A 25,039-nucleotide genomic window follows, 5' to 3' on the forward strand; every position below is an offset into this window, starting at 1 on the left:
ATCACACCTGGTTTACGTGTATAGTAACAACGAGTAACAAATGTAGCATGCTACATGTTGCCCAAAAGTTAACCAATCTTAACGCACCTGAACAAGCTTAATGGGGAATTGCCATTTTTAAATTAAAACGTAGTCTTGCTTCCTGCTTTTTTGTAAACTACTACAATTACTAAATTAACTTCAAATAGCGCAATACGATATCTTTCGTCTAGGAAATATTGCACTAATTCTTGTGCAAGTAATAAATTTTGCATACCGCGTTTTACATTTTATTTACTGGTCGATCCGAGAGGACTCGGTTAAGCGAATTCAATTCCTTATTGGATAATTGGAATGAATAAATATAATCATATTAAAGTTGATTTCGCACTATAAAATTAAACCATATGCTCTATCAGATCAACATTAAAATAAATTATTTGTGACGCAAAGTACATGTTGCATAATATTTCTAATTGAGCAGCAATTAGGAATGCCTTCGCATATGTTGACGTAGCTGATGCATTCCGTACATGCTGCACTACTTCGTTAAAATTCATTGTGCTAGCTCAAATTACCATAATCCTTAACGTATTTCTCTAGGCGATCGTTTTCCTCCTGTGACTGTATGCTGGCGAGCTGCATTCCATGGTATCGGCAGTACTGCAGCGCTTTGAACCAGTTAGCCTAGGTGTAATGGACAAAGAAAAAAAAAATACAATCAATTCGGGGGTACCTTTTGAGTGCACCGAAAATTCCTTTCACCTAGCCGCGGAAGAAGGGTAACTAAAGGGTGCCGAGGTGACAAGACCAGTTTTTTTCGCTTACCTTAAAGAAAATACTGAGATAGTATCGCTTTTCACCCAACTTCAGCAGTGGCATCGTCCATCTCGTAGGTGCACTGGAATCTTCGACGCAGTTAGGACAATCTGAAAGCAGACGAAGGTGAGACTTAAATTAGTAAATGGTACAATGACGGCTTAAGATTTGTTGTTCTTGGCTGTATGTTACACGATGCTATTTTCTGTAATGTATGGAACTCTGTTCAGAGTGCAAAAAACATGGCTGGATCCAATCGTCCGAGTGCAGAACTGTAATTTATCAATTGTAACCATAGACTTGAATTAACAGACAACAGTGCTGGGGATAAGTTGCATAATTCAATAGTTGATTGTATTCAAATTTATCACCATCTGTTTAAGCTAATTACGAATGCAGCAGATTGTTGAGTTCAATTCTCGTTAGGCACTTGATGGGAAAGAGACATCAATCAATGGTTCGATTGAAAATGTTGATCTCTGAACACAATAACTCTGTACGCTAGTAAGCACATTGAGATAATGTTAGTATACTTTTTGAATGGCTTACAATACATTTTAACACATTGACTTAAAGTTGACAAAGATTTCCTTGTAATTACTGGGCATGTTATAGTTATTACATCTTTATTTATCGTGTATTTCGATGACATTTGTCAAATTTTAAAGCATTTGAAAACAAGTGCCAAAATGACAAAATCAACTCGATAAATATAACCAGAAACACTTCGGAACTGCGATCAATTTAAAAGCACTGAGTCTTTGGGATGGCAAGCACTTAAGAAATATGGTAAGGAATGAAATCGGAGGAAGATATGAAAAAATGGATTTCCACAAAAGAAGTTGATCCAAACGTTGTACATGATCTTAAGCATGATGTTAAGCGGAAGGCTCGTGGATTAGGATATGGATTAAATAAAAAATGAAACAGACATGGAAAAAGTAAAAAAAAAAAAATGTTTCATTTTATTCACCGAAAATTTTACAATGATCGGTTGAATAGCAGAATTTTGTCGAAACTTTTATTGTGATTCAAATTGACTCCGGACAGTCTTTAAAATTAGAAACGTCGTGAATGGTTAAGCGTTTTCGAAATGAATTAACAATTTGGTTATTGTCACTTATAGTAGAGCGATACTAGTGTCTCCCGGAAAATTCGATCCAATTCTTTTAGTTTTGGGCAACTTTTGACGTAGGACTACGTCTTGCGGAAAGTTTTGGGCTAGGGTGTCATTTCAAAAAATCGAAAAATGCGAGCGTCACGAAAAGATGAAAGATTTTGAGCGCTAATAGCTTAGCAGTTTCCAGATCGATCTTAAATATTTTTGCGTCAATTGATAGGAAAATCTTCTACGCATCCACATCGGTAAAGAAAACTGTTGATTTCAAATGCGCACTATTGAAAAATTAGGAATAATGAAGCATTGACCAACTAGAAATCTTTGCTTCGTGAGTGGTTGGAAAAGATGCCATCATAGTTTTAATATGTTTTTATTATTATTATTAGTATTCATTAAGACCGCACTGTGTCCAATGAATTTTTAAATAAATGACAAATGACAAATGTTTAAAAAAAACAATCAGAGGGGTTGTGCACAAGACACGACCGCATAGGTGACGTAAGACCACGTAAGTCTCTTTGTAGCGATAGTAGGATGTATCCATGTATGTAATAATACGATTTTTCATGAATACAGAGTTGTATCCATGAATTGATTGAATCTATTTTATTAAAACGAAACCAAGTCAGTAACTAAACCAAACAGTAAATAAATTTTTATGATCTGTTTCTACGTTGAATAGTGCTTTTCCTCAGTTAATCGGTAGACGGTACACGAGTTTTCAAAAAGTTGTAAGTTTTGCGCAACTTTTCTGCGGCTTACAAAAGAACACTGTTATTAAAGCATTAACAAGCTGCAGACGTTTTGGAAGTCGCAAAATGTCGGCCGTGATCAGAAAACTTATTACCGTCGTCCACAATGGTGAAAAATTCAACTTTTCCCTCGTTGACTGTCATTATGGTATTAACTGGGCAAGAAAATATAATAAACTCTTCAATCGTTGTGTGGCCCTTAAAAGGACCGATTGTTTGATTATCATAACTCCTGCTTGCAATAAACTTGCACTAACGCACTTAACGTAATTCTCTGTTCGGTAAATTGGAGTACCGATAACCGCTAACCAGGCACGGCTTGCTGCAACGGACCAACTGGAAAGCCTCAGCAGCTATGCGATCAACGAAGCCGTTCGTGTATGGTCTTGAATCACGATGAAATACCACTCCAAGTGGCCAGCTGCAAGTGACGTGGGATGCTTCTGGATGCCCTGGCAAACGATGATGGCAGTAGCTCAGCTAGCGTTTGAATAATGCTGTTCGCCGGCTTACCACGTATTATGTACCAGAGCAAGCGACAAGAATCGGCCACACCTATTTTTCATGGTCCTTCATTCTATCATCTACGTTAAATAAAATGGAGTATCTCAATTTGTCTGAACAAAAGAGCAAAGTTACCAGTGAGCCGTTCGCCTTTTGCTGCCAAAGAAAAATTACGGCCCTAAGTTCCAGGTTTCCTAGGTTTCATCAGTTACCGAAAACCGTTCTTTGAAGAATGAACAAATTCTTATATGAAGATGCAAAAGATGCTAAAACTATTTCATTTTATTAAACCCATGGTTTTATGCATTTTGACGTTTGACCGAATACATTTACTTGGAGCTGGTATATTTGTTTGCTGCTTTGGTACCTTCCGAGACGACCATCTTAACCAGCAGCAACAAGCGAACAGAAGCGCGAGAGGTGAGCGATCAAAATTATTTGATAAGAACAATTAGAATCAACCTAAATTAAATAGAATTAAAATCAGTGAGCGAAAATTCCTCAGATCTTCATGAACATTATGTTTTGTCCTTAAGAGAACATTTTGTCGACGTGAAATGTTGAAACTTGAAGCCTTCTTTTCCATCTTCTTGAGCAGCAACAAAACAGCTTGGATGTTCGGAAAGACACTTCTCTGAGCAGTGGTGACACCGGACAGCAATTTGTTCAATTTGCTGCAAGTGACGATAGTTTCTGATCGTTTCGTTGTCGCGAGCAGCATATTTCCTGCCAATTCCGGAACTTCAGCAGCCAGATATTCCTTCACGGCAGCGAAACGAGTGCTCCAGCTCTAACACACGCTCATTATTTGCTCAACAATTTTCGATCGGATTCTATAGGGCGTAAATTAAATACAATCATAAGGAAGCTTAACCCATAGCGTATATCGTATATATTTCTGTCATCCGTGCTAGGGAAGCACTGACAAGGGAACGCAAAAATTTGAAAATAATTCAAATTTTCAATGTCGCGCATTGCTTTCTGTATTTTCAATATTTTCCAAATCGATTTTCCGATCAATTGGTGTAAATATCTTGGAAATCTATTGAAAATTGACTGAATTATAAGCCGAAGTGTGAAAACGCGTTTCTAGAATTCTGGTATAGGTTCATTAGAATACTTTTATACTTTTCTTCATTTGGGTCATTTCTTAGAAGATTTTCCGATCGATTGGTGTAAGAATATAGAAAATCGATCGGAAAACCGCTGAGCTATTAGCGCTCAAAACCTATCATTTTTCTTGACGCTCGCATTTTTCGATTTTTTGGAATGACACCCTATCTCAAAACTTGCCGTAAGACGTAATCCTACGTCAAAAGTAACAAAACCTCCCCATCCCAATGTGTAGAAGACCAATTTAATGTCTGTGCTTGGGAAGTAAGCCAGAACAAATAACGAAGTCTCCCCGAAAAAAAGAGATTTTTTTTAATTGAGCAAAAAAATCGTTTTAAGCATTTTTACTTAAACTTTAACCGTGCAAACCAAATCTAGTCTTTCTTTTCACATATACGTTATTGATTTCCATACAAAATCATACAAAAAGGAAGACATAAATTATAGAAAAAAATGTCTGTCGATTTTCGGAAATTCCATTGTTCGAATTTTCCCTTCTGTTTCGTGTTAGAAGCGTTAATTCCACTCGAACACTCATTTTTCGAGCTTTTTTAGGCTGCAGAGTCCACCGGCAATTGATTTCATAAAAAAAATTTGACGAATATTATACAAATTATTTTTTTGCCCCACGATTTTTCAAGCCAATTTCCAAGGCGGGGGACAAAAATTTTAAAAATAATTTGCAATGGCCTAATCGAATAAATGCGGTTCCGGAATTTATTTTACCTGTTTTTGCGTTCTTGTGTTAAGTTTTGGCGATTATTAAATAATGTCGCATGTTTTTTAATAAGCAGAGCTAATGTTGACATATTTAACTAGTGATTTGTTAACGAGATAAAAAAATCCTCCAAAAATAGTACAATCAAATCGCTCATCTGCATTCGAGTTCAACGGTGTGCTAATGACTTGAATTCTGAAAAAATGCTGCTTATTTTAGCGTTCCGGTAGGTATACCGGTTAGCATATACTAGAGAAATACCAACCAATATGCTAATTTGTGACATTAAAGGTTTTTTTTTATCTTCTATTAATAGATATTTTCGACAGATCATCGACCTTTTCCTCTACGGATCACAGCGTTTATTTTCTCCAAACTGACGACAGGTTTTTCCTTACATGAATTTTGGTCACTATAAATCTAAATCTATAAATATCAACAAACGGCAATCTATTGTCGATTGCATTATTCCAGTTCAAAGTGTTCGGTAAGATGTGAAAGAGACTGACTGCTCATGAGATTCTTTTTCTGTAAGTACACAAAAATTGGCCGGCTTTTCATATCACTAGCTCTGGTTGGTTGATAATCATTCCGGAAAACTCATTAGCAATCTAATCAGCGACGTTGCTTTCTGCGCAATCTTAAGCTGCCTGATCGGTTTTTGGATCACAATCGTTAGAGTGTTCTCCCTTAACGAGGAACAACTACACTCTTAAATGGTTCTACCTGCAAATAAGTAGGATTTACTTGAAACTACTCAAAATGCCCTTAAAGTGTACAAACTCAGATTTTGAGTAGTTTGTCAACCAAAAAATTGGTAGTAGGAACTTAAAGGTGCGTTATTTGTCATAGAGACTAATTCAATTATCGGTAGCAAGTAGCCAAAATTGGTTGAAAGTTTCACCTAAAGTTTAAGTTTGTAAACTTTAAGCGTATTTTGAGTAGCTTCAACCTAGCTTTAACTAAATTCGACCAATTTACAGGTAGAATCATTTAAGAGTGTAGGATTCTATTCCCAAAGCGCGTATCTCAAATTAAGGTTTGCCGAATAAGGTAATAAAGCGTGAATGTTTGCGATGGTAATGGTAAAGAGATATCGCTTTCGTTTTATTTTCAGACGTATTTTAACAAACAACTGACTATGGTGAAAGTATGCCCAATAATTGAGGTGAAATTAGTCGTCATTCTGCCAATTTCAAAAGGGTATTGCGTGAGAAAAAAATGAGAAAGAAGCATTTTTGCTTTTGTTATCACACACACGTGAGACGTGACAGTTCGGAGCAAGATCTTCTATAAGTGCAAGCTGCCTCTGAAGTCTCTTTCACTGTCGTCAACACCAATAATTCGGAAAAATTTTCATTGCTTGGCAAACTATAATTGTTTGAAATTCTACAGTTCTCAATTATATTTGCGCCTCTCTTTTGCATCTCGATCGAACCTGTTCCGTTCAGAAATTTCATTTCGTTTAAAATCAAATTTATGCTATAACACACGTCGATCGGAAATCAAAATATGGTTTCTAATTGGAACGGACCCGTTCGGAATATAGAATTGAGGCATTTATTACGTCACAAAATTAAATAGTTACTTATTTATTTACTTATCTAACAGCGTAAGGTGAACCTTTTTTGTTTGCTATCTCCGAAGGTCACAATTGGTAGATCATCAAATAAACAGCGGTTTGAAGGTTGAACAAAACATTCGAACACAGTAAGAGCTGGGACAATCGATTCTGCACACTTACAAAAAAGTAGAAGGGTAGAAGTAGAAGGTGTTTCGGAACACAAACACAGACTAAGTTTAGGACTGTCACGGACCTTTCTAAAGATTTCGTATAAAGATATTAAATTTGATTATTAGGTCGAAGGGTATGCTACAATTATATTTATATACAACAATCTATGAATTCCACTTTTTAAATATTTTAAATGATGGATGATGGCTCATGACGGTCTAACTTGTGGTTTTACAATTAACCTACCTAATTTCGATAGATTTAATGCAAGCTCTGTTTTGATTTATTGTCCGTAAAGATTCGCGCTACTGGTTGAAAAAGTTAAAACAAGGAAATGTACCCAACGGAATGTTGCGATCCTATAACCTAGAAGAAATTTGAAAGTATTTAGAGCTCAAAACTGGACTAACTTCTGCCTTTCAACAAAACAAAAAATAAACGTTTAGCGTAAGCCCAGCGGTGGAGAAAAGGTATCAATTACTAGGTATTTACACCTTTCAAACTCGCTGTTTACAGCCCAGTAGTATTAAGGTGCGTTTAGATTGGCAACATGTGGCATGCAACTTTTTCCGAACTGTTGCCCGATGTTTCCAAACATCGTGACAACGTATCACAAATGTACAGGTGGTAATTGAAGCAACATTGAGCAACAAGTAGCAACTTCCGGTAACTTCTGGTGCTACTGTTCTCCACCGTCCAGTACAAGTTAAATGTTCCGGAGGAAGTAAGAAAGCCGAAACTTTTAAAGGTCGCCAAGAAATACAATATGTGCGCCGTTTGTAATTACCGGGACTGTAAATGGTCCGATCTACTTCAAGCAGTGTCTACAGAAGCGTTTGCTCTCTCTGTTGAGGCAACACTAGGGCCCTACGATCTTCTGACCGGATCTAGCTTCGTGCCACTATTCAAAGGATGTCCTGCAGTGGTACGAAGCCGGCGGGGTTACTTTCGTACTCAAGGACATGGACCCCCCATGCACTGGAACTAAGATCCCAGAGGTCAAATCAGAAGGAAGACATGAAGAAAAAGTGGGTTTACGTACAGTCAGCAGAATTTGTTGCAGAATTACATTTGTGATGCCGTTCTACACCAATACATACGCGCTAATTTCGTAGAGATTTTTAGTTCGGGCGATGAAAAATTTTGATGGACGGATTATAAAAAGGTACGACGAATTTCAGAAATAAAGTAAGTGTTGTATAATTTCAATAAAATGCTTTAATAATCGCTTTTTAGTGCATTCAAAGTGCACGAATCGAAAGGTAGAGTGTGTTGCTGCTTCGTCGTAATTGCCTATTCCCGTCCTATCCAACACAAATTATTAAAAATATCAGCGTTTTTATGACACACAATGCAAAACTAGTTATTCGCTAATATTTTAGTTTGTTGTCTATCATACGCGATCAATCAAAGTGAGCTGAGATCTATTCAAATGCTTTTTCTCATTAAAGAATTCCTAGCAGTTAAATTTCCATACGTTTTTTCGTGCGACGAAGAAGAAAATGCCGACTAATCGTTTTAATTTCCGTCATTCGTAAATGAAAATAACTCACGCAAGGCATTACGCTTTTTCTACAGCCAGGGAAACTTGCCTGACCTGCAGAAATTTTGCAGAATAACATTTGTCTTGCCGTTCTACACAAATACATGCGCGCGAGCTTCGTAAACATTGTTGTGAGTTCGTAAAAGTAAAAGTTCGGACAATGAAACATTTTGAAAGACGGATTTTAAAACGGTTTAAAACGACGAAGTTAAGAAATAAAGTCAGTTGCGTAATTTCAATAATATGCTTTAGTAATAGCTTTTCAGTGATTCAAAGTTTACGCATCGGAAGGTAAATGTGTTTTAGTCAATTCAGCACAAGAACTTTTGGAGTATTCATTAAATCCATCCAACAAATGATGAAAATTAGAATGGCTTTACTTACTACGACGGGAATTAGAAATAAACCCTAAGTGTGTTTAGGTCAAATCAGTACAAGAACTTTTGGAGTATTCGTTAAATTCATCCAAGAAGTGGTGCAAATTAGAGTGGCTTTACTTACTACGACGGGAATTAGAAATAAACCCTATATGAACAACGATTTGAAAAACGTCAACTGTTTCATGTTTCCGTGAAGGTTCATTTAAACTGGGCAATTTTTTGACAACATGTCCGATACCGCATGTTGCATTCCACATGTTGTCAAAATATTGCTTAGGTTCTCTGAACGAAAGACTTGGACAGATTCAACTATTTGGCCACATCCCTGACCGAAGCATTGGGATTCCGCTTAAACGCTTGTGATCCTGATCACTGATAGAATATCCAATCTAGCCGTATTTTCCCTCCGTTCGATGCTAAGAGTTTCGTAGTAACGCTTAATCACACGACTCATCGATGACTGCACAATTCCGAGTTGACTGAAATATTTGGAGCATCTTAATAGAATACGAAACCTGAAATTAAATAAAAAATCAGAGGGGTTGTGTACAAGACACGGCCGCATATATAGGTGACGCAGGACTACGTAAGTCTCTTTGTAGTGATAGTGGCATTTATTCATGCTTGTAATCATTCGAATCTTCATGTATACATGCTATATGCAACATATATACATGTTACATGCGTTTTATGTAACATTTATCAAAGTAGTAACATTGCATACGTTCAATTCTCAAAAGATTGTGCATTTGAAAACAATTTAGCAAAATCAAGAACACAAACTATTGCTTTCCTGCTACCTTACTGAAATTAAAGATTGTTTTTATTATCCATGGTTTCCCACGTTGAAGGGATTTTACCAATTCAATCCTATTTTATCAACAGCACATCTTTTCAATACACTTCTAATGAAACGGCAAGCATGCGTATTCATACAGAGTCGTATTATAACCGAACAGTACAGCTGTAGCACATTTTTCCAACACAGATATCAAGTTCGCCGAGGTTTAATCGTGTCGCAGTAAAGAATTTGCGATCTGTTGGGACAATAAACTTGTCATTTTTTCTGGCACACTTCCCTAACACAGACATCAAATTGGACTACGTTTAATAGCGTTCGTAAGAAATCTGTTGGCACGAGGGGGCTTTGTTACTCTCTCTGGCGTACTTCTCAAGCAAGGACATCAAAATGGTCTAGGTTGAACCGTGGTGTTAAGAAATCTTGTTGAAATGAGGAAACTGTCACTTGTTTTGGCTTACTTCCCAAGCACAGATATCAAATTGGTATAGGTTTAGATCATCGTAAAGAACCTTCCAACCAATCACGAAGCGAGAATTCTGGTAAAACATAGGTACATTATTTTCAATTTTTCAATAGTTCGACATCAAGAATCCATACTTTTCTTCATTTGGGTCAATTCTTAGAAGATTTTCCGATCGATTGGTGTAAGAATATTGAAAATCGATCGAAAAACCGCTGAGCTATTAACGCTCAAAACCTTTCATTTTTCGTGACGCTCGCATTTTTCGATTTTTTGGAATGACACCCTATCTCAAAACTTGCCGTAAGACGTAGTCCTACGTCAAAAAGAAAACTTTCGAAAACAGACACTGACGAAGCCTGCAAGTTGTAGGCGAAATACGTATCTGTTGCGAATAAATATAAATAGTAGAATTTAATTTGGAAAAGTTTTCATTTTTATTTAATTTTAGATTCCGAGTTGTTTCCGATCTCCTGATGAGTATTTTCCATGTGCTTCCGCAATTCCAATTGGCGACATTGCTTTTCGGCTGACGCAATTTTTTCAATTTTCGAAAAACTGACAGCGATAAAAATGCAGTGTAAACAATATACTCTAAATTACTTCTACCCAAATTTTCAAGAGAAAATACTTGACGGGTAACTTTCTACAGAGATTTTTCCGTGATGCAATTTGGTGTGGGAAACCCTTTAGTCATCTAGCATGCTTACGACGTGACAGGTCCACAGTAGCCTGCTAATTGTCACCAGGTTTACGATGGAAATTTCATCATGATCGCGGTTCATAGTTCTCCACTTTCAGTTTGTACTTCGCAAAAATACTATAAGTCTGATGAACATATAGGGGAATTGATCGATCCTTTTCAAACTTTCTGACAATAAAATATAACCCATTAGTAAGCTTTTGGCATATTTATTTCATTTAACTTTAATACCATAACCGTATGCTTGCACCTTACGCTTAACTCCACTCAAAAAGTTTTGTGCAACATCTCGCTGCAGCTTCTTCTGTACGGAAACCCACTATTTCTTCACGTTTTCCTCAAATTTGACTTCCTTAGGATGCTTCCGTAGTGCTTACTTCATAATAGGCCAGTATTTTTTTATTGGGTCTTAGTTCCGGTGCGTTAGGGGGCTTCGGACCACTCCAGAACATCCTTTGCATAGTGGCATGAAGCTCGATCCGGCCAGAAGATCGTAGGGCCCTCGTGTTGCTTTAACAGAGGAAGCAGACGCTTCTGTAGACACTCCTTGAAGTAGATCGGCCCGTTTACAGTCCCGGTAGTCACGAACGGCACACTTTATTTGCCACATGAGCAGATCGCTTGCAAATCATGTATTTCGTAGCAAACTTTGAAAGTTTCTGCATCCTTACTTCCTCCGGAATATCAAACTTGCGCTGGGGTGATAATGTAAAGTAAAGTAAAGTAAAGCTGCCGGAAGTTCGCTTTGACGTTAGTCTCATGGTCCAAGATGAGAGAGTTAAGAATTTTCCAGGTCTTGCGCGATGCTGCTTTTCAAGTGACGCCATTTTTTACAATTTTCGAAAAACGGACAGCGATAAAAATAAAGTGTAAACAATACACTCTAAACGGGTAATTTGATTTGGGTGTGGGACACCCTTTATGCAGCGAAATCTGTTGTCTTCAGCACTTGGAAAAAAGAGGTCCTACGTGGTGAATGACCAATTGGTTAAAACCACATTAAAAATAAAAAAAAGAGGTTCTACGTGCTAGGTGGCTCGATACTCAACGACTTGGCAACGACTAGCCCAGGACTGAGTACAATGGATAGGAATTTTTGATACGGCAAGAGCCACCCCGACTCTCGTCTGCTAAAGTAGTAAGTAGTAGCCCAGGACCAAGTACAATCGAGACAAGTTCTTGGAACAGCACGAATCACCCCGGTGCCAAGCTGCTAAACGTGAACAGAAAGGAGGTATGATTTGCTATTGTCATAGGCAAACACAGAGCTGAAAAAAAATCCCGAGAAAAACTTTTCCCTTTCATTCTAATATTTATTAACTAGATACTCACTACCGTTAGTCAAATAAGACATTTCAGTCAGTATAGGCAACCAAAATAAAAAGAGAAAAACACCCTTACTAATCAGCCTGGCTATGAGTCTATCAAAATCTGTTAAGGGTATTCAAATGGGTCCGTTTGTGATTGAAAAATCGAGTACCTATATTTAAAGTAGGATATCTAATCAGATACACCCAGAAAAATTTTCTCAGCTTTTTAAACGACAATGTACAATATTCTGCGAGTATTAATTAACTCACTTTACAAGCGTAATTAAAGTCTCCTTTTAGTTTTCTCACTAAGTAACAGCAGTAACAACAAGAAGTATACAACTCTTTAAAACATGTCTTGAAAGTGATGAAAAAAGAAAACGAAGCTCTTATACAACGTACCCAGTCTCATGCGGTGTCCCGGCTGTAATATAAATCTGTTATTTAATTCCTGTACGCTTGTTATGTAACGTAAGTGCATTCATTCACCAGCATCGTTTAATTATCATACCCGAAGGCATTATTGAACTGCAAATCATACTACCTACATCGACTACGATACCGAATGAAATAGGACCAGGTAGCCTGTGGCAGGCTGTACGGGAAACAAAATTCCAAACTTCCTTTCACTAGTCGAGGTGAAATATCTAGTTTCCTAAAGGAGAGACATCTTCGGCTTAAACCGGTGCGGTGGTCTTGTGTTAGACGCAGAACTAATTATAGCTTTCTACGATGAATCTACCAGCTGCGTCAACCTAACCTTGCTCGCAGCCATGGGTTGGCAACGTGCGTCTTGGCGCGCGGCGATGGTTAACTAGTCGACCTTCACCTTAATGCGTGCTTGAGTCCATGCTTGAGGGTTACTATGCATTCCGAACAATGCGCTTCATTCATGTGCCATCGGTGGTGTACCGCGTCGTAACTAAAGGATTGTCCGCTAATGCTCGTTTAACAATGTGAATGTGATAAACACATTTTCCATCCCATGGCAGAATCAAGATTGCACAAACATCCCGCTCATTATCGTCCCGCAGAGAATTGCGCGGCCAAGAAGATGTCCGCAGTAAGTGATAAACCGGTGTCGTTGATTAAAGGTCAACTGGTACGAGTCGATTCACACTCGCGTTCCAAGTTAGTTTGTCTTCTGAAAGTCTTAGTGAATTTAATCTACGGCGAACATCTACTAGTCGACGAGACGCAGCGCAGGTATGGGACATGATAGCAGAAATATTCAACCTCTATTTTAATATTTCGAGGACGACTCATCCTGTGTCGTTGCTGTTTTTCCGTTTTTTTGCTACCTGCGAACCATACGTTGGAAAACGATGGCAATTGGGCGAATAAAAAATTTATATGTAATTTATATGCGACCCGGTCAAATATTTTATTGGTCAATCAAAGTCGGATTATGTGGGCCTAGTAGTGCCTTAAACTAGGTAGCATGAAATTTTCCAGCAACGATAGGGTGGTGGAAAATGACGTAAAAATTATAATTTTTCGAATAAACCTACTACCTACGATTATAATTTACACCACATTACTATCAACTGGAATAATCATTAGCTCTATTTTAAATTCGCTCCACAAATTCCAATTCAAAAACCAAACAATGCTGAATCATGCTTTCGACGCATATTACAAAGATGTATATTCATATTTATGTTTCGATGGGTAAGATCCCTGTTGTTTGCTTACGAAAGTTATTTGCTAAGCATGTCGGTCAAAACTTGGTCAAATTAATTTGGCATAGAGAAACAGGGAGTAAAATTAACACCCTTAGCAATTTCACCGTTTGTTCTTCCAAAACGTTGCGCGACATAGGGACAAAATTAAAAATACATTTCTGCGGTTTTTTCTTAGTTAATCTAAAACAAAACTTTCCTGAAAGTTTCAGCTTTTCATTTCTGCGAGAAAAAGTGTGGGGCTTAAAGGTTTATCTTCTCGTTGATCGTCTTCAAATACGTTTCGCGATGCATTCTGCCTATCATTACAAAGTTTGTTCCAAGCTCGTTGGACGCTTCACCGCTCTGGTAAAATTGAAACTTGCCGCGAATCCTTCATACTTCTTTGCCTCTTTGCCCAATCTCCTACATGGCCAGGATGCCGAAACTTCGAGATTATCCAAATTCTTATTGCATCACCAAAACTCCCATCTTTCAGATATTTGATAATATGTCAGACCTTTGCCAGATTTCCGTTTCTTGATCTTCTAAAAACATGTGTTAATTTGCTTGTCGTCTTAAGACTAATGTTGCGAATCGAGTGAGTAGTCAACCATGCCAACTCATACGCGAAAGGGTATGAGCAAAATAGCATTCAACACTTACGCCACAAACAGCCGCCGGTGCTGTGTGAGATATTTTGTTACCCACACACTCGCGCGCTCATCCTCACATCGTCTTCTTGCATGGCTTATTCCCGAGGCAAAAACCCGCGGGGGAATCAAATGCTCGTGAGGCTGGTGGTGCACTGGGATACACATTTTGCATTGCACATTGCATTACTACTCACGGGCGGGAGCGTGAGCCATCGCGTGTAATCGGCATCAGCAGATCGGGCTGCAACGATGAGCGACAACTGTAGCTGTTAGCTAAACACATACGCGCAAAAACTCGTTGCACTGCATGATAAAATAAGAGCAGGAGCTCTAAAGGAATGCTCATGCCGGCGTGTTCGCTAGAATGAGTACGAGTGTGTGAGAAAATTAGACCACACGAGTGTGGGCTTCGCAACACTGCCTAAGACAGTTTCCAGTGAGCCAAGGTAAACAAATTCATCAATTACCTCAAACTCATCAAAGTCGATTGTTACACTGCTGCCCAAGCGGCGTTGGTCGGCCTCGGTTCCGCCGGTCAGCATGTTCTTTGTTTTAGACTTATTTACCTTTAACCTAATCTCTCATGCTTCGCGCTTTAATCTGGTGTACCGTTCAGCCAAGGCCACAGTTATTCTACCATTAATCCATGTCATTAGCAGAGCAGATGACTTGACTAGATTTGTAAAAGACCATGTCCTGCGTGTTAATATTCGCTCGGTTCATAGCATCTTGATTGAATACCTTTGAAAAGCTTCCTGAGGAAGCCGTTCTCGGCCATGATTGTCCGTAGCTATTTGCGGTCAATGGTATCATACGCAGCTTTGAAGTCAACAAACAAATTGTGCTGTATTCTGTATTCACGGCCTTGTTGAGGACCTGCCGCAGTGTACATATTCGATCCGTTGTCGACCGTCCTTCAACGAAGCCACAAAACTGTTCACAATTGGCGATAGTCGGCGGAAAATGATTTGGTATAGCACTTTAAAGGCGACATTGAAAACGGTGATCGCACAATAGTTTTCACCGTCTAACCTTTCTACCATTCTTGTAGATCAGGTATCAGGTATCAGGTAAGCCCATGTTTCCGCTACTCCGGTAACTGTTCCGTATCCTAAATTTTAGCAATTGGCCGGTGCAGACAAGTGGCTAGTTTTTATGGTCCCATTTTTATAAGCTCCACACCAATACCATTTTTTCCAACCGACTTATTGTTCTTTAGCAAGCTGCTTGATAGCCTCCTTAACGTAACTATCTTTGGGGTTGGCAGTTTTTCACCGCTTGATGCACCGTCAAAATTGCTTTCCCCGCCACCACATTTCTCCACCTATACACCTTGCAGAAATGTGATCTAATTTTATACAAAATTTTACATCTGCGTTAAGCAAAACTAGCAAGATGTTTCTCGAAAAACTCCTTTCTATCATCCGAATTGATCGTCAGATTTTTGATAGACTCTTTTCGTGTTTTGCCGGATTTTCGAGAAAACCTATTGAAAACCCTGGAAGTCACGCGGGGATAAACGGGCGGATAATGCGTACCATTATCGGTGCCTTAAATCTATGTAGATACAAAATATCTTTAATTTTTCAGCCTGCAACTCTTATTCTTACATTCTCGAGGTTTCAGCAGGAATTCGAATAACCAAGGAAAGATCGGGTAATCAACCCTGGAAGAAGTTCAGTCCTATGCCCAATAGGGAAGAGAGTGCCTTTTAACTTTAGAGTGTCGGTCCACCATGCTAGGGGCGGTTCAAAACGATGCCGAATCCGCATAAATTGCTCTATTGATAGTGTGGAAATCTAAACAATGCTGTGCCTGACTGTCCTCTGGTGAGATAGCAAGATGGGGCAGAGACAACATAGCACCTTTTTTTTCTTTTTGTATGCCAGAACGGCACTGGGTTCAAAAATGCCACTACGACAGTCACGAAGATTGTTTTTGTAGCTGGCCCCGATTGCTATACACAGTTTACGGATTGCTCATACGCATTAATGGAGTTGTGCTTGGTTGTAAGACTGCGCCCCAATTAGGTATTACATGGTTGATAAAACCAACCACCTTCTTGGGATGAAGTTTCCATACTGAGTATGGAGTTAATAGGTAGCTTCCGAAGAAGCTGAACCTGGAAGACGCCAGAGCTCCACAGCAACAGAGCAAGTGCGCTGAACTTTCTAGTTCCAAATTGCAAAAGTGGCAAATGTCGGTTAAGATCTTGCGAATTCTTTTTAAATAGTAAAGAGTGGGACACTGTCCGGCGAGTCCCGTGATTGTGCGCAGTTCCCTATGCGTTAAGATAAGTAGTTTGTTAACTACTGAAGGGTCTGGGTAGATAAACTGTTTAGTTTGTCAACAGCCCAGCGCTTTATACCAACTGGATGCTATTTCTAGCTTTTCCCAGGTCAGTAATTCGATTTTGACAGCGGATATGGAAGTTCGGGGCCAATGAGCTGATGAGCAGATCCTTGTCTCGCTAGGCTGTCGGCAAGCTCATTGCCCACGATTTCGCAGTGTCCAGGCACCCAGAATAATGAAACTTTGTTCTGGCGGGAGAGCTCCGTCAAGGTTGTGCTGCACTCCCAAACTAATTTGGATGCACATTTGGTGGACTTGAGAGCCAGTAGTGCAACCTGGCTGTCCGTAAAGATTACCTTATAAAATTAAAAAAAAAATGCAAATATCTCATACAAATATTTGAAAAGTCAACACTTAAAACATTATTCAATTTTTTTTTGTAGGCGCCTTGAACCACTGGGACTTTTTGTTTATATTGTGGTGCTCTGGGTGGATGGATTTGGAAGTTCTTGGCGGAAATTTTATTAGCTTCACCTATGTAGTTTTGACATTCCGACTGTCGATGACTGTATTTTGTAAAAAAAACTACATAGAAGCCGAAAGAAGGTCAAAAATGTGCACAGTAATTTGGAAAATCCATTGTGGTCTCCAAAAACTCCAAACTCCAAAAACAAAGCCGATTGTCCAATGCGGTTTGTGTTTGTAGTTTGACGTCGTTTTCTGATTTTTCGTTACTAATACTATAAAATGTCTTCTTCTTCCACACCTTTTTAAACCTCATTGCGTAGTACCATGAGGAGAATTCGACTCCGGGAAGGAATCAAGTCGTATCGAGCTAGCCAACAGCCAAACCGAACCATAAAACAGAATAGTGTGGCCAAAATCCGTGCTCGAAAGCTATATGATCTGGTGCTAACCAAGTCCGACGGGTGTCTTCTGAAACCTATGTCAAGGCTGACTTTTGGCAAATGCAAGGTCAAAAATTTTACTTGGCAACGGCTTGGGGGGTTGTATCAAAAAGAGTGTCTCCAAAAACGAATTTTGCTGTTCATTCGATACCACCACCATCCTGTGATGTTTTGGCCAGATTTGGCAAGCTGTCATTACAGCAAAGTCGTTCAAGAATGGTATGCAGAGAAAGGGGTCCAGTTAGTTCCGAAAGACCTTAACCCACCCAATTGCCCCCAGTACCGCCCTATTGAGAAATACTGGGCAATCATGAAGAGGAGACTTAAGGCAAAGGGAAAAGTTGTCAAAGACATCAATCAGATGAAGACTTGGTGGAATAAGATAGCCAAAACGAAGGACGAAGAAGGTGTGCGAAGAAAGTTCGAGAATTCGTTCGAAACCGTGACGAATAATTTTATCCGTATTTTTTTCTTAAAAGTATGAAGAAAATGCTACATTTGTGTGAGAAAAGATCTTGAATTCAATAGTAAATCAATGAAATGCACACAATTGTTTTTGTTCCACTACTATTTCAAGCAAGTTTTAATTCTAGTATGGTGTACTCCGTATGGCACTATATACTGTATACATTATTGTAATGATTATTATTTTATGACTAATCTAACAACTCGTCGACTAAAATTTATTACTCCACATCACTTAATATAAGCTCATTAACTTCACTGAATACCAATGCTTTAAACATAGATGTTTACTCTCCCCGTAGATAATGCTTTGCTTGGTCATAACTAGTCACACCCGGGTACGGAATGTGCGTTAGTCATTGAATGAAAACATTCAGTTTTGTTTTCAAATAAATCAAACACACTTCTCAGTACACTTCTATACACAATAGACAGGCCAGTAGTGTGCCTTGCGTGCCGGCCAAGATCTATCTCCGTCACAGCTCATAGAGGAAGGAAAAACAACGACCACCGTGTCATGTCTGGCAGTAATAAGCTAAGCGGTTTCACCGGCCTGCAAGACTCGTACCGGATGGGAAATCGACACCCAACGCAGCATGCAAAGATAATGTTTCATAATGCACAGAGATCTGGCTGTCCGTATGCACGAGTGGGCACGTGGGCAGGTGTGTGACTGTATTGTGATTTTCTTTTAGTTTGCGGATTTTCTTTCACGCATGTCGAGCTACGACTTGCTGTTGTCTATCTATGAATTAGTGGTGGACCGCAGACTGGCAAAATACCTTACCAGAGCACCACCGAGACCAAGCTCTACTGGTAATTTAACAGCTATGACCTTAATTGCTTAACTCCAACTTGCACCCCGAAGCCACGCCATCGTACATGTAAAATTAACACGGTAGCCAACCAACAGTCGGCGTGTGACGGTTAAGCTGTTTCAAAATTCAAAGTCCAAGCAAAATGTTTTGCTATTGAAGTGTGAAATCAAGGACAATAAACGGCATATTTTTTCGCATGGATGCTTGAGACCCTTTTTGGTAATTTCAAGTTCTAAATTCAATCCATCCAAGCGCTAGAGTTAAAGCATTCAACTTGTTGGCTACTGGACTGAAGGAGACCTTCGTCGTCGTCGGCGTCGTTGTTGTTGTTATTATTGTGCTGAAGAGTCAATTGGCATATGAATAGTGAATGAAAAAGTGCTTCTGTTATGTAACTTCCATAGTTGATCCACTTTAAACGAATTATGTGTAGTTGAATGCAACTAACAGCGGCACGAAGTAAGCAAACACGGTGTTGGTTCGTCTCCTTAGAGGACCCTTGAAGACCGTCCAAAGAGACAGTAGGTTTTTCTGCGCAAATGATGTGAGCATAAGTTGTATTTTCGCTCTTTCATGATGAATGTTGATAGTTGTTTCAGTGCGGAGATGTAGACTAAGAATCTGGTTCAACGAATATGCATCACTTGGGTAAAATTATATAATAATATAATATAGTATTTTTTACTACACTGGTCAAGATTATAAGTTATTGTGGTAGTTAAGACATATACAGCTCTCTATAATATGTTTCGATAGAATTTGCTGAAAATTTAGAATAGCAAAAGTGCTGAAGTGCAGTCTAGATAAATAATCACAAGGCTCCCAACAATGTAGGTAAATTACATATTTTATATTTATTAAAGACCTTTCAGAGATGAAACATCCTATTATTTACTTATTTAGCTTTGTTTAAATGGTCCATCACCAACACATTTAGTTTAAATTCTTTTTTAAATTTATTTCAAATGTGATTATTCCAATTTTATCGAAAAAATTATATTCTATATATATATAAAGAGCATTTTGAATCGCATATATTCTTAAAAGAGGATGTATGCATCGAAGTTGTTAATAAATATCGATCAAAAACAGAGAATTTCATCACTTCTCTACCAGTTTTTTAAATCATTGTCAATTTATATTGTTTTTTGATAAGGACAGCAAACCCAGAAGTACAGCCTTCATGCCTCTTGTTGACTTTTTACCATAAATGAAAAAATCTTCGTAACATGTCTCATAATCCAAAGTGAAAGTGAAGTGAATCCAGCATATAAATCAGCTTATTTGGTAAAGCGGCATCCGATCGACTGTAAAATTGGGACACAATACGAGTTTAATTATTGCTCAATTGAGACCCTCAATCCCTCGCCCTAACCCCTTGACTTGACTTGACGTGTTCACTAAAGCTCTCAGTGTCGCGTGGGGCAAACTGGTCACAGGGCGGATGACGAATGGCCCTGGCTAAGCATCTTCGAAGATGCCGAAAAAGCGACCGAAACCAGTCGCTTACACGTATGTTCGAATGTGATTCTTCATGAATATGTTGTATGAACAGTACTTGAAAGATTACTTAACTGAGTAGCGCCCACCCAATGTTTCGGAGTGGTGCCTCTTCACAAAAAAAAGATGTCAACTATTTTCTTACTTTTGGGTTAAACAAAAGTGGCTCCGTAGTTTTTTTCCTTGAAGTGCAATTACCATCAATGATCACTCCTCCTATGTGATGGACCATTATTGTAGGTACATTTCGGACACCACTTTCGACATTTACGACTCATTAGTGTCAAAGATTAAGCACGAAAATTAGTGAGCGAAAATGAGGCTATTTAAGTGCCATCAAAACAATACGGATCGCTACGCATACGTGAAGATTGATGCAGGTTTGCATCAGGATTTGGTCACTACATTATTGCGTTTTTATTATTACGGGGATCATTGTTTGGACGACTTTGGGTGTATTGAGACACCGAGACCTCCATCACCCGTCAATAACAGGTAGACAGTAGCTCTAAAGGTTTGCCTTATAGTTATTTGATTGAATGCGTGACGAATAGTATTACATGAATTCTGGTAGAAGGTCATCAATTGATGGTTTTACCAATTATTATTAATCGCTCCATCGTATTCAGTACATCGTTTTACTATTTCTTGCAGAAAAATTGCAGACCGTTCTGTAGATGGAAAAAAACTAATTAGCTGCAGATACGTGTGTGTATGAAAGTGTGGTCCAATGCAATGTAAAACAGTATGAGTAATTAATTCAATATTTATCAGTTTATTACGCAGTAATTAGGCCACTGCAAATTATTTTTAAAGTTTTTGTCAACCCCCCCCACCCCTCTGAAAAATGGCTTGAAAAATCGAGTGGCAAAAAAATAATTTTTAGGATATGAGTTCATTTTTTTATAAAATCAATTGTCTGAGCGCTCTATAGCCTAAAAAACTCGAAAAATGAGAGTACAAGTTAACACTTCCAGCACGAAATAGAAATTCAAACAGTGGAATTTCCGAAAATCGGCCAAAAAAATTTTCTTTCGTTTTTGTCTTTTTTCCTAGATTTTTGCATGGTAAATAATAACGTATATATTAAAAGCAAGAATATGTTTGGTTTTCACGTTCAAACTTTGAGTAAAAATGCCGAAAATCCATATTATTTTTTGCTCGATTAAAAAATTCTCTTTGTTTTTTTTCGCCCGTTTCGCGCGTTTTTCAGTGGCCCAACACTGGAGGGACAAAAACTTTTTAAAATATTTGTAATGGCCTTATTTTAAATAGTAAAACTAATTATTTGTGAATATAATGTTTATAATATGACGTTTGCCTTTCGGAGAGCGTTCAACCGATTTGCATATTATTAGTCTAGTTGGTTACATAATTATTAATGAATATTTTTTAACCGGAAATTACTTTAATATGATGTAATTTCAGATGACTGTGGCTGTTCGAACGATTATTATTATATTTTTAGAAAGACCTTACTATCGACTGTAATACTGTACACTATTACTTTTCAATTTCACGATTATGAAGTATTTAACTTAACCTAATCAACACATTTTGGCACTTATGGTTGCAGAAACTTATTTATAACTAAAATTAGTGGTAAATCGGTTGCCACTACTGGTTTGTAACAACTGTGCTAGTAGGGAAAAGCTCTGTGTTACTTAATTTAATACATCAGCAATGTTCCAACTTTGTGTTATTATGCCTTTTTGGAAATTTTTAAACTCGCGTTTGTTTTGGCGCCTGCGGAGCCCTTTCCTGAATTATAATGGTCCCAATAATGGAATAATGGAGCCCAAACGTCGTTGGCTAAGCTACGTCGCCATGAGTCGCTGAGTCTGCCTCTTCTTCATTGTCCGACCGACCTTTCAAAAGCAAGTTGTAGGCAGAAAATTACATCGTATCGCAGTCATCGTATAATGAACCTATGCTCCACCAGCATTCTCGCTTCGTGATTGGTTGGAAGATTCTTTGTGATGATCTAAACCTATACCAATTTGATATCTGTGCTTGGGAAGTAGGCCAAAACAAGTGACCAAGCTTCCTCATTTCAACAAGATTTCTTAACACCGCGGTTAAACCTAGACCATTTTGATGTCCTTGCTTGGGAAGTACGCCAGAAAGAGTGACAAAGCCCCCTCGTGCCAACAGATTTCTTACGAACGCGATTAAACCTAGTCCAATTTGATGTTTGTGTTAGGGAAGTGTACCAGAAAAAATGACACAAGTTCGTTGTCCCAACAGATAGCAAATTCTTTACTGTGAGATGATTAAACCTCGGCGAATTTGATATCTGTGTTGGAAAAACGTGCTACAGCTGTAGTGTTCGGTTATGATATGACTCTGTATGAATACGCATGCTTGACGTTTCATTAGAAGTTTCATTAGTGAAAAGATGTGCTGTTGATAAAATAGGATTGAATTCGTAAAATCCCTTCAACGTGGGAACCGTGGGTAATAAAAACAATCTTTAATTTCAGTAAGGTAGCAGGAAAGCAATAGTTTGTGTTCTTGATTTTGTTAAATTGTTTTAAAATACACAATCTTTTGAGAATTGAACGTATGCAATGTTACTACTTTGATAAATGTTACATACAACGCATGTAGCATGTATATATGTTGCATATAGCATGTATATATGTTGCATATAGCATGTATATATGTTGCATATAGCATGTATACATGAAGAATCGAATGATTACAAGCATGAATACATGCTACTATCATTATAAAGATACTTACGTAGTCCTGCGTCACCTATATATGCGGTCGTGTCTTGTACACAACCCCTCTGATTTTTTACTTAATTAATTTATTTATCGCAAAACTTCCGGTTGATTAAGTTAACAATTTGCCAAGTCCAAAGATCCAGCATTTGGATATGTTTACATTAATTTTTATAGAGAATACATGTTTCAGTCTGGGCCCTCCCGTAAGATTTAAATTGTGTTTGAAATCAAACCTTAAATTGAACTTTGAATTAGATGAAGACTTGCATTTGGCTTTGAATTTGGATTTGAAGCTTTGTTGAAGATTAAATCTAAATTAAACTAACAATTAGATTTCAAACTGGACCCGAATTGGAAGCTACAATTGGACTTGGGGCAAACATAAATTGGAATTAAATTAGACTGAATGCTGAGCTCAAATTGAGCTTGAAATAGACTTGATATCAGAATTGAATTTGCTTGAAATTAGACTTTGTTTCGGGGCTGAAATAGGAAATAAATTCGATTTAGGCTTGAAATTTAACTACAATTGAACTTTAAATTAGTCTTGGCATTATAATTTAAATCGGAGGTAAAACTGTATTTAAATTAGGTATGAAATTGGACTTAAAATCGGACATTACATTGAACTTAAAATTAGACTAAACTTGATCTTAAAATCGGATGTGACATTGGAATTAAATTTGATGAGTTTAGATTTAAATTTTGATTTGATTAAAATTTGATTTGAAATTAGGCTTAGAAAATTGGACCTCAATGCGACTTAAAACTGCACTTGAAATTGGAGATGAAATTGAAACTGAATTAGACTCGGAATTAAATTTAGAAAGGGACATTGATTAGGAAATGGAATTAGACCTAAATTGGACTTTGAAATCGAACTTGAAATTTGATTTGAAATTAAAATGAGAATTTGTCTTGACATTGGGTTTGTTGATTACCTACGAATGGCCGAATCACGAATGGCCGAATCACGAATGGCCGAATCACAAAAGGCTGAAACACGAATGGCTGAACGTCATATTCGGTCGAAAATGATCACGGCCTTCAGCCTGCATACATGTTGGGTATATGCTGTCCTTACTCGCTGCCGCTCGTTCGGACTAAACTAAACTTCGGCGTTTCGTGATTCGGCCTTCTGTGACTGTTGTTGGCATTCGGCCGTTTGGATTTCGGCCATTCGAGATTCGGCCATTTGTGTTTCGGCCATTCGGTACCAGCCCGGGTTTGTAATTGGACTTGAATTAGACTAGAAATTGGCTTTAAAATGGGACATTGGTGTCCTAAGTAACAAGGCTGGTTTTATTACGCACTTATGATGGTTCTGGTGACCAATATTGGCCATGAAAACCGCAATAAGAGCGACATAACATAATTTGTTACTTGGGATTGAACTTGTGATTGGACATGAAAATTGACTTGAATTTAAACTCCAAATCGTACTTGAAAATTGATTTAAATTTTACTTGAAATTAAAGTTAAAATTGGACTTGAATTTTGTTATACATTAAGAGAAGCATTAGTGTGACCCAGCCTGGACACGCTAGTGCTTCTCATTCGCATCTTTCCACAAGGTGAGTTCGATTCTTTTGAATACCCAAGGAACAATTTGGGTTTTATTACACTCTTATGATGGCATTTAAAACCATAATTGGTCATGAAAACCGTCATAAGAGTGCAATAAAACTCACATTGTTGGTTGGGTAGTACCCGACAATCATTTTGTTTTTGCAGAGAGACGTTTACGACTGAGGAGCAAGCTAGATGCCGTTACGACGTCCACCGATTGGAGAATCCCGAGGAGAAAAAGGTTTTGTCGAACAACTTGAATCCCGAGGCTCGGAGTTGCCACGTGATGGAACTGTCGAAGAGTAATGGATCGACGTTCAAAACGCCCCCATCACGACCAGTGACGAAACCCTCGGCGAAGTTCATAGCGTACAGAGAGGGTGGATGAAACTCGGAAGAAGATCGACGAGCGGAGAGAGGCAAAGCCAACATTGAGCGAGCGTGAGCTGGAGTGGCTAAGACAACTGCACGTCAACGATCCGCCGAACTGGAGAGGGCCG

General features: G+C 38.3%; 1 protein-coding gene across 3 annotated transcripts in view; it reads right to left on the reverse strand.

Moving 5' to 3' along the window:
- LOC128734512 (C-type lectin 37Db-like) overlaps positions 1 to 25,039 on the reverse strand; it is a 32,677-nt gene that overhangs the window by 1,114 nt on the left and 6,524 nt on the right. The window contains exons 1-3 of one of the 3 annotated variants that reach the window (XM_053828752.1): positions 1,109 to 1,151; positions 808 to 908; positions 558 to 666 (exon numbers count right to left, since the gene is read on the reverse strand). In XM_053828752.1, coding sequence (XP_053684727.1) covers positions 558 to 666; positions 808 to 908; positions 1,109 to 1,136 — 238 coding nt within the window. In that variant the 5' untranslated portion in view covers positions 1,137 to 1,151. Of the gene's footprint in view, positions 1 to 557; positions 667 to 807; positions 909 to 990; positions 1,088 to 1,108; positions 1,152 to 25,039 lie in introns of those variants that run through there. The other 2 variants (XM_053828753.1, XM_053828751.1) reach the window with 2 other exon arrangements.

Source organism: Sabethes cyaneus, chromosome 2 (genome assembly GCF_943734655.1).
Source record: "Sabethes cyaneus chromosome 2, idSabCyanKW18_F2, whole genome shotgun sequence".
Lineage (NCBI taxonomy): Eukaryota > Metazoa > Arthropoda > Insecta > Diptera > Culicidae > Sabethes > Sabethes cyaneus.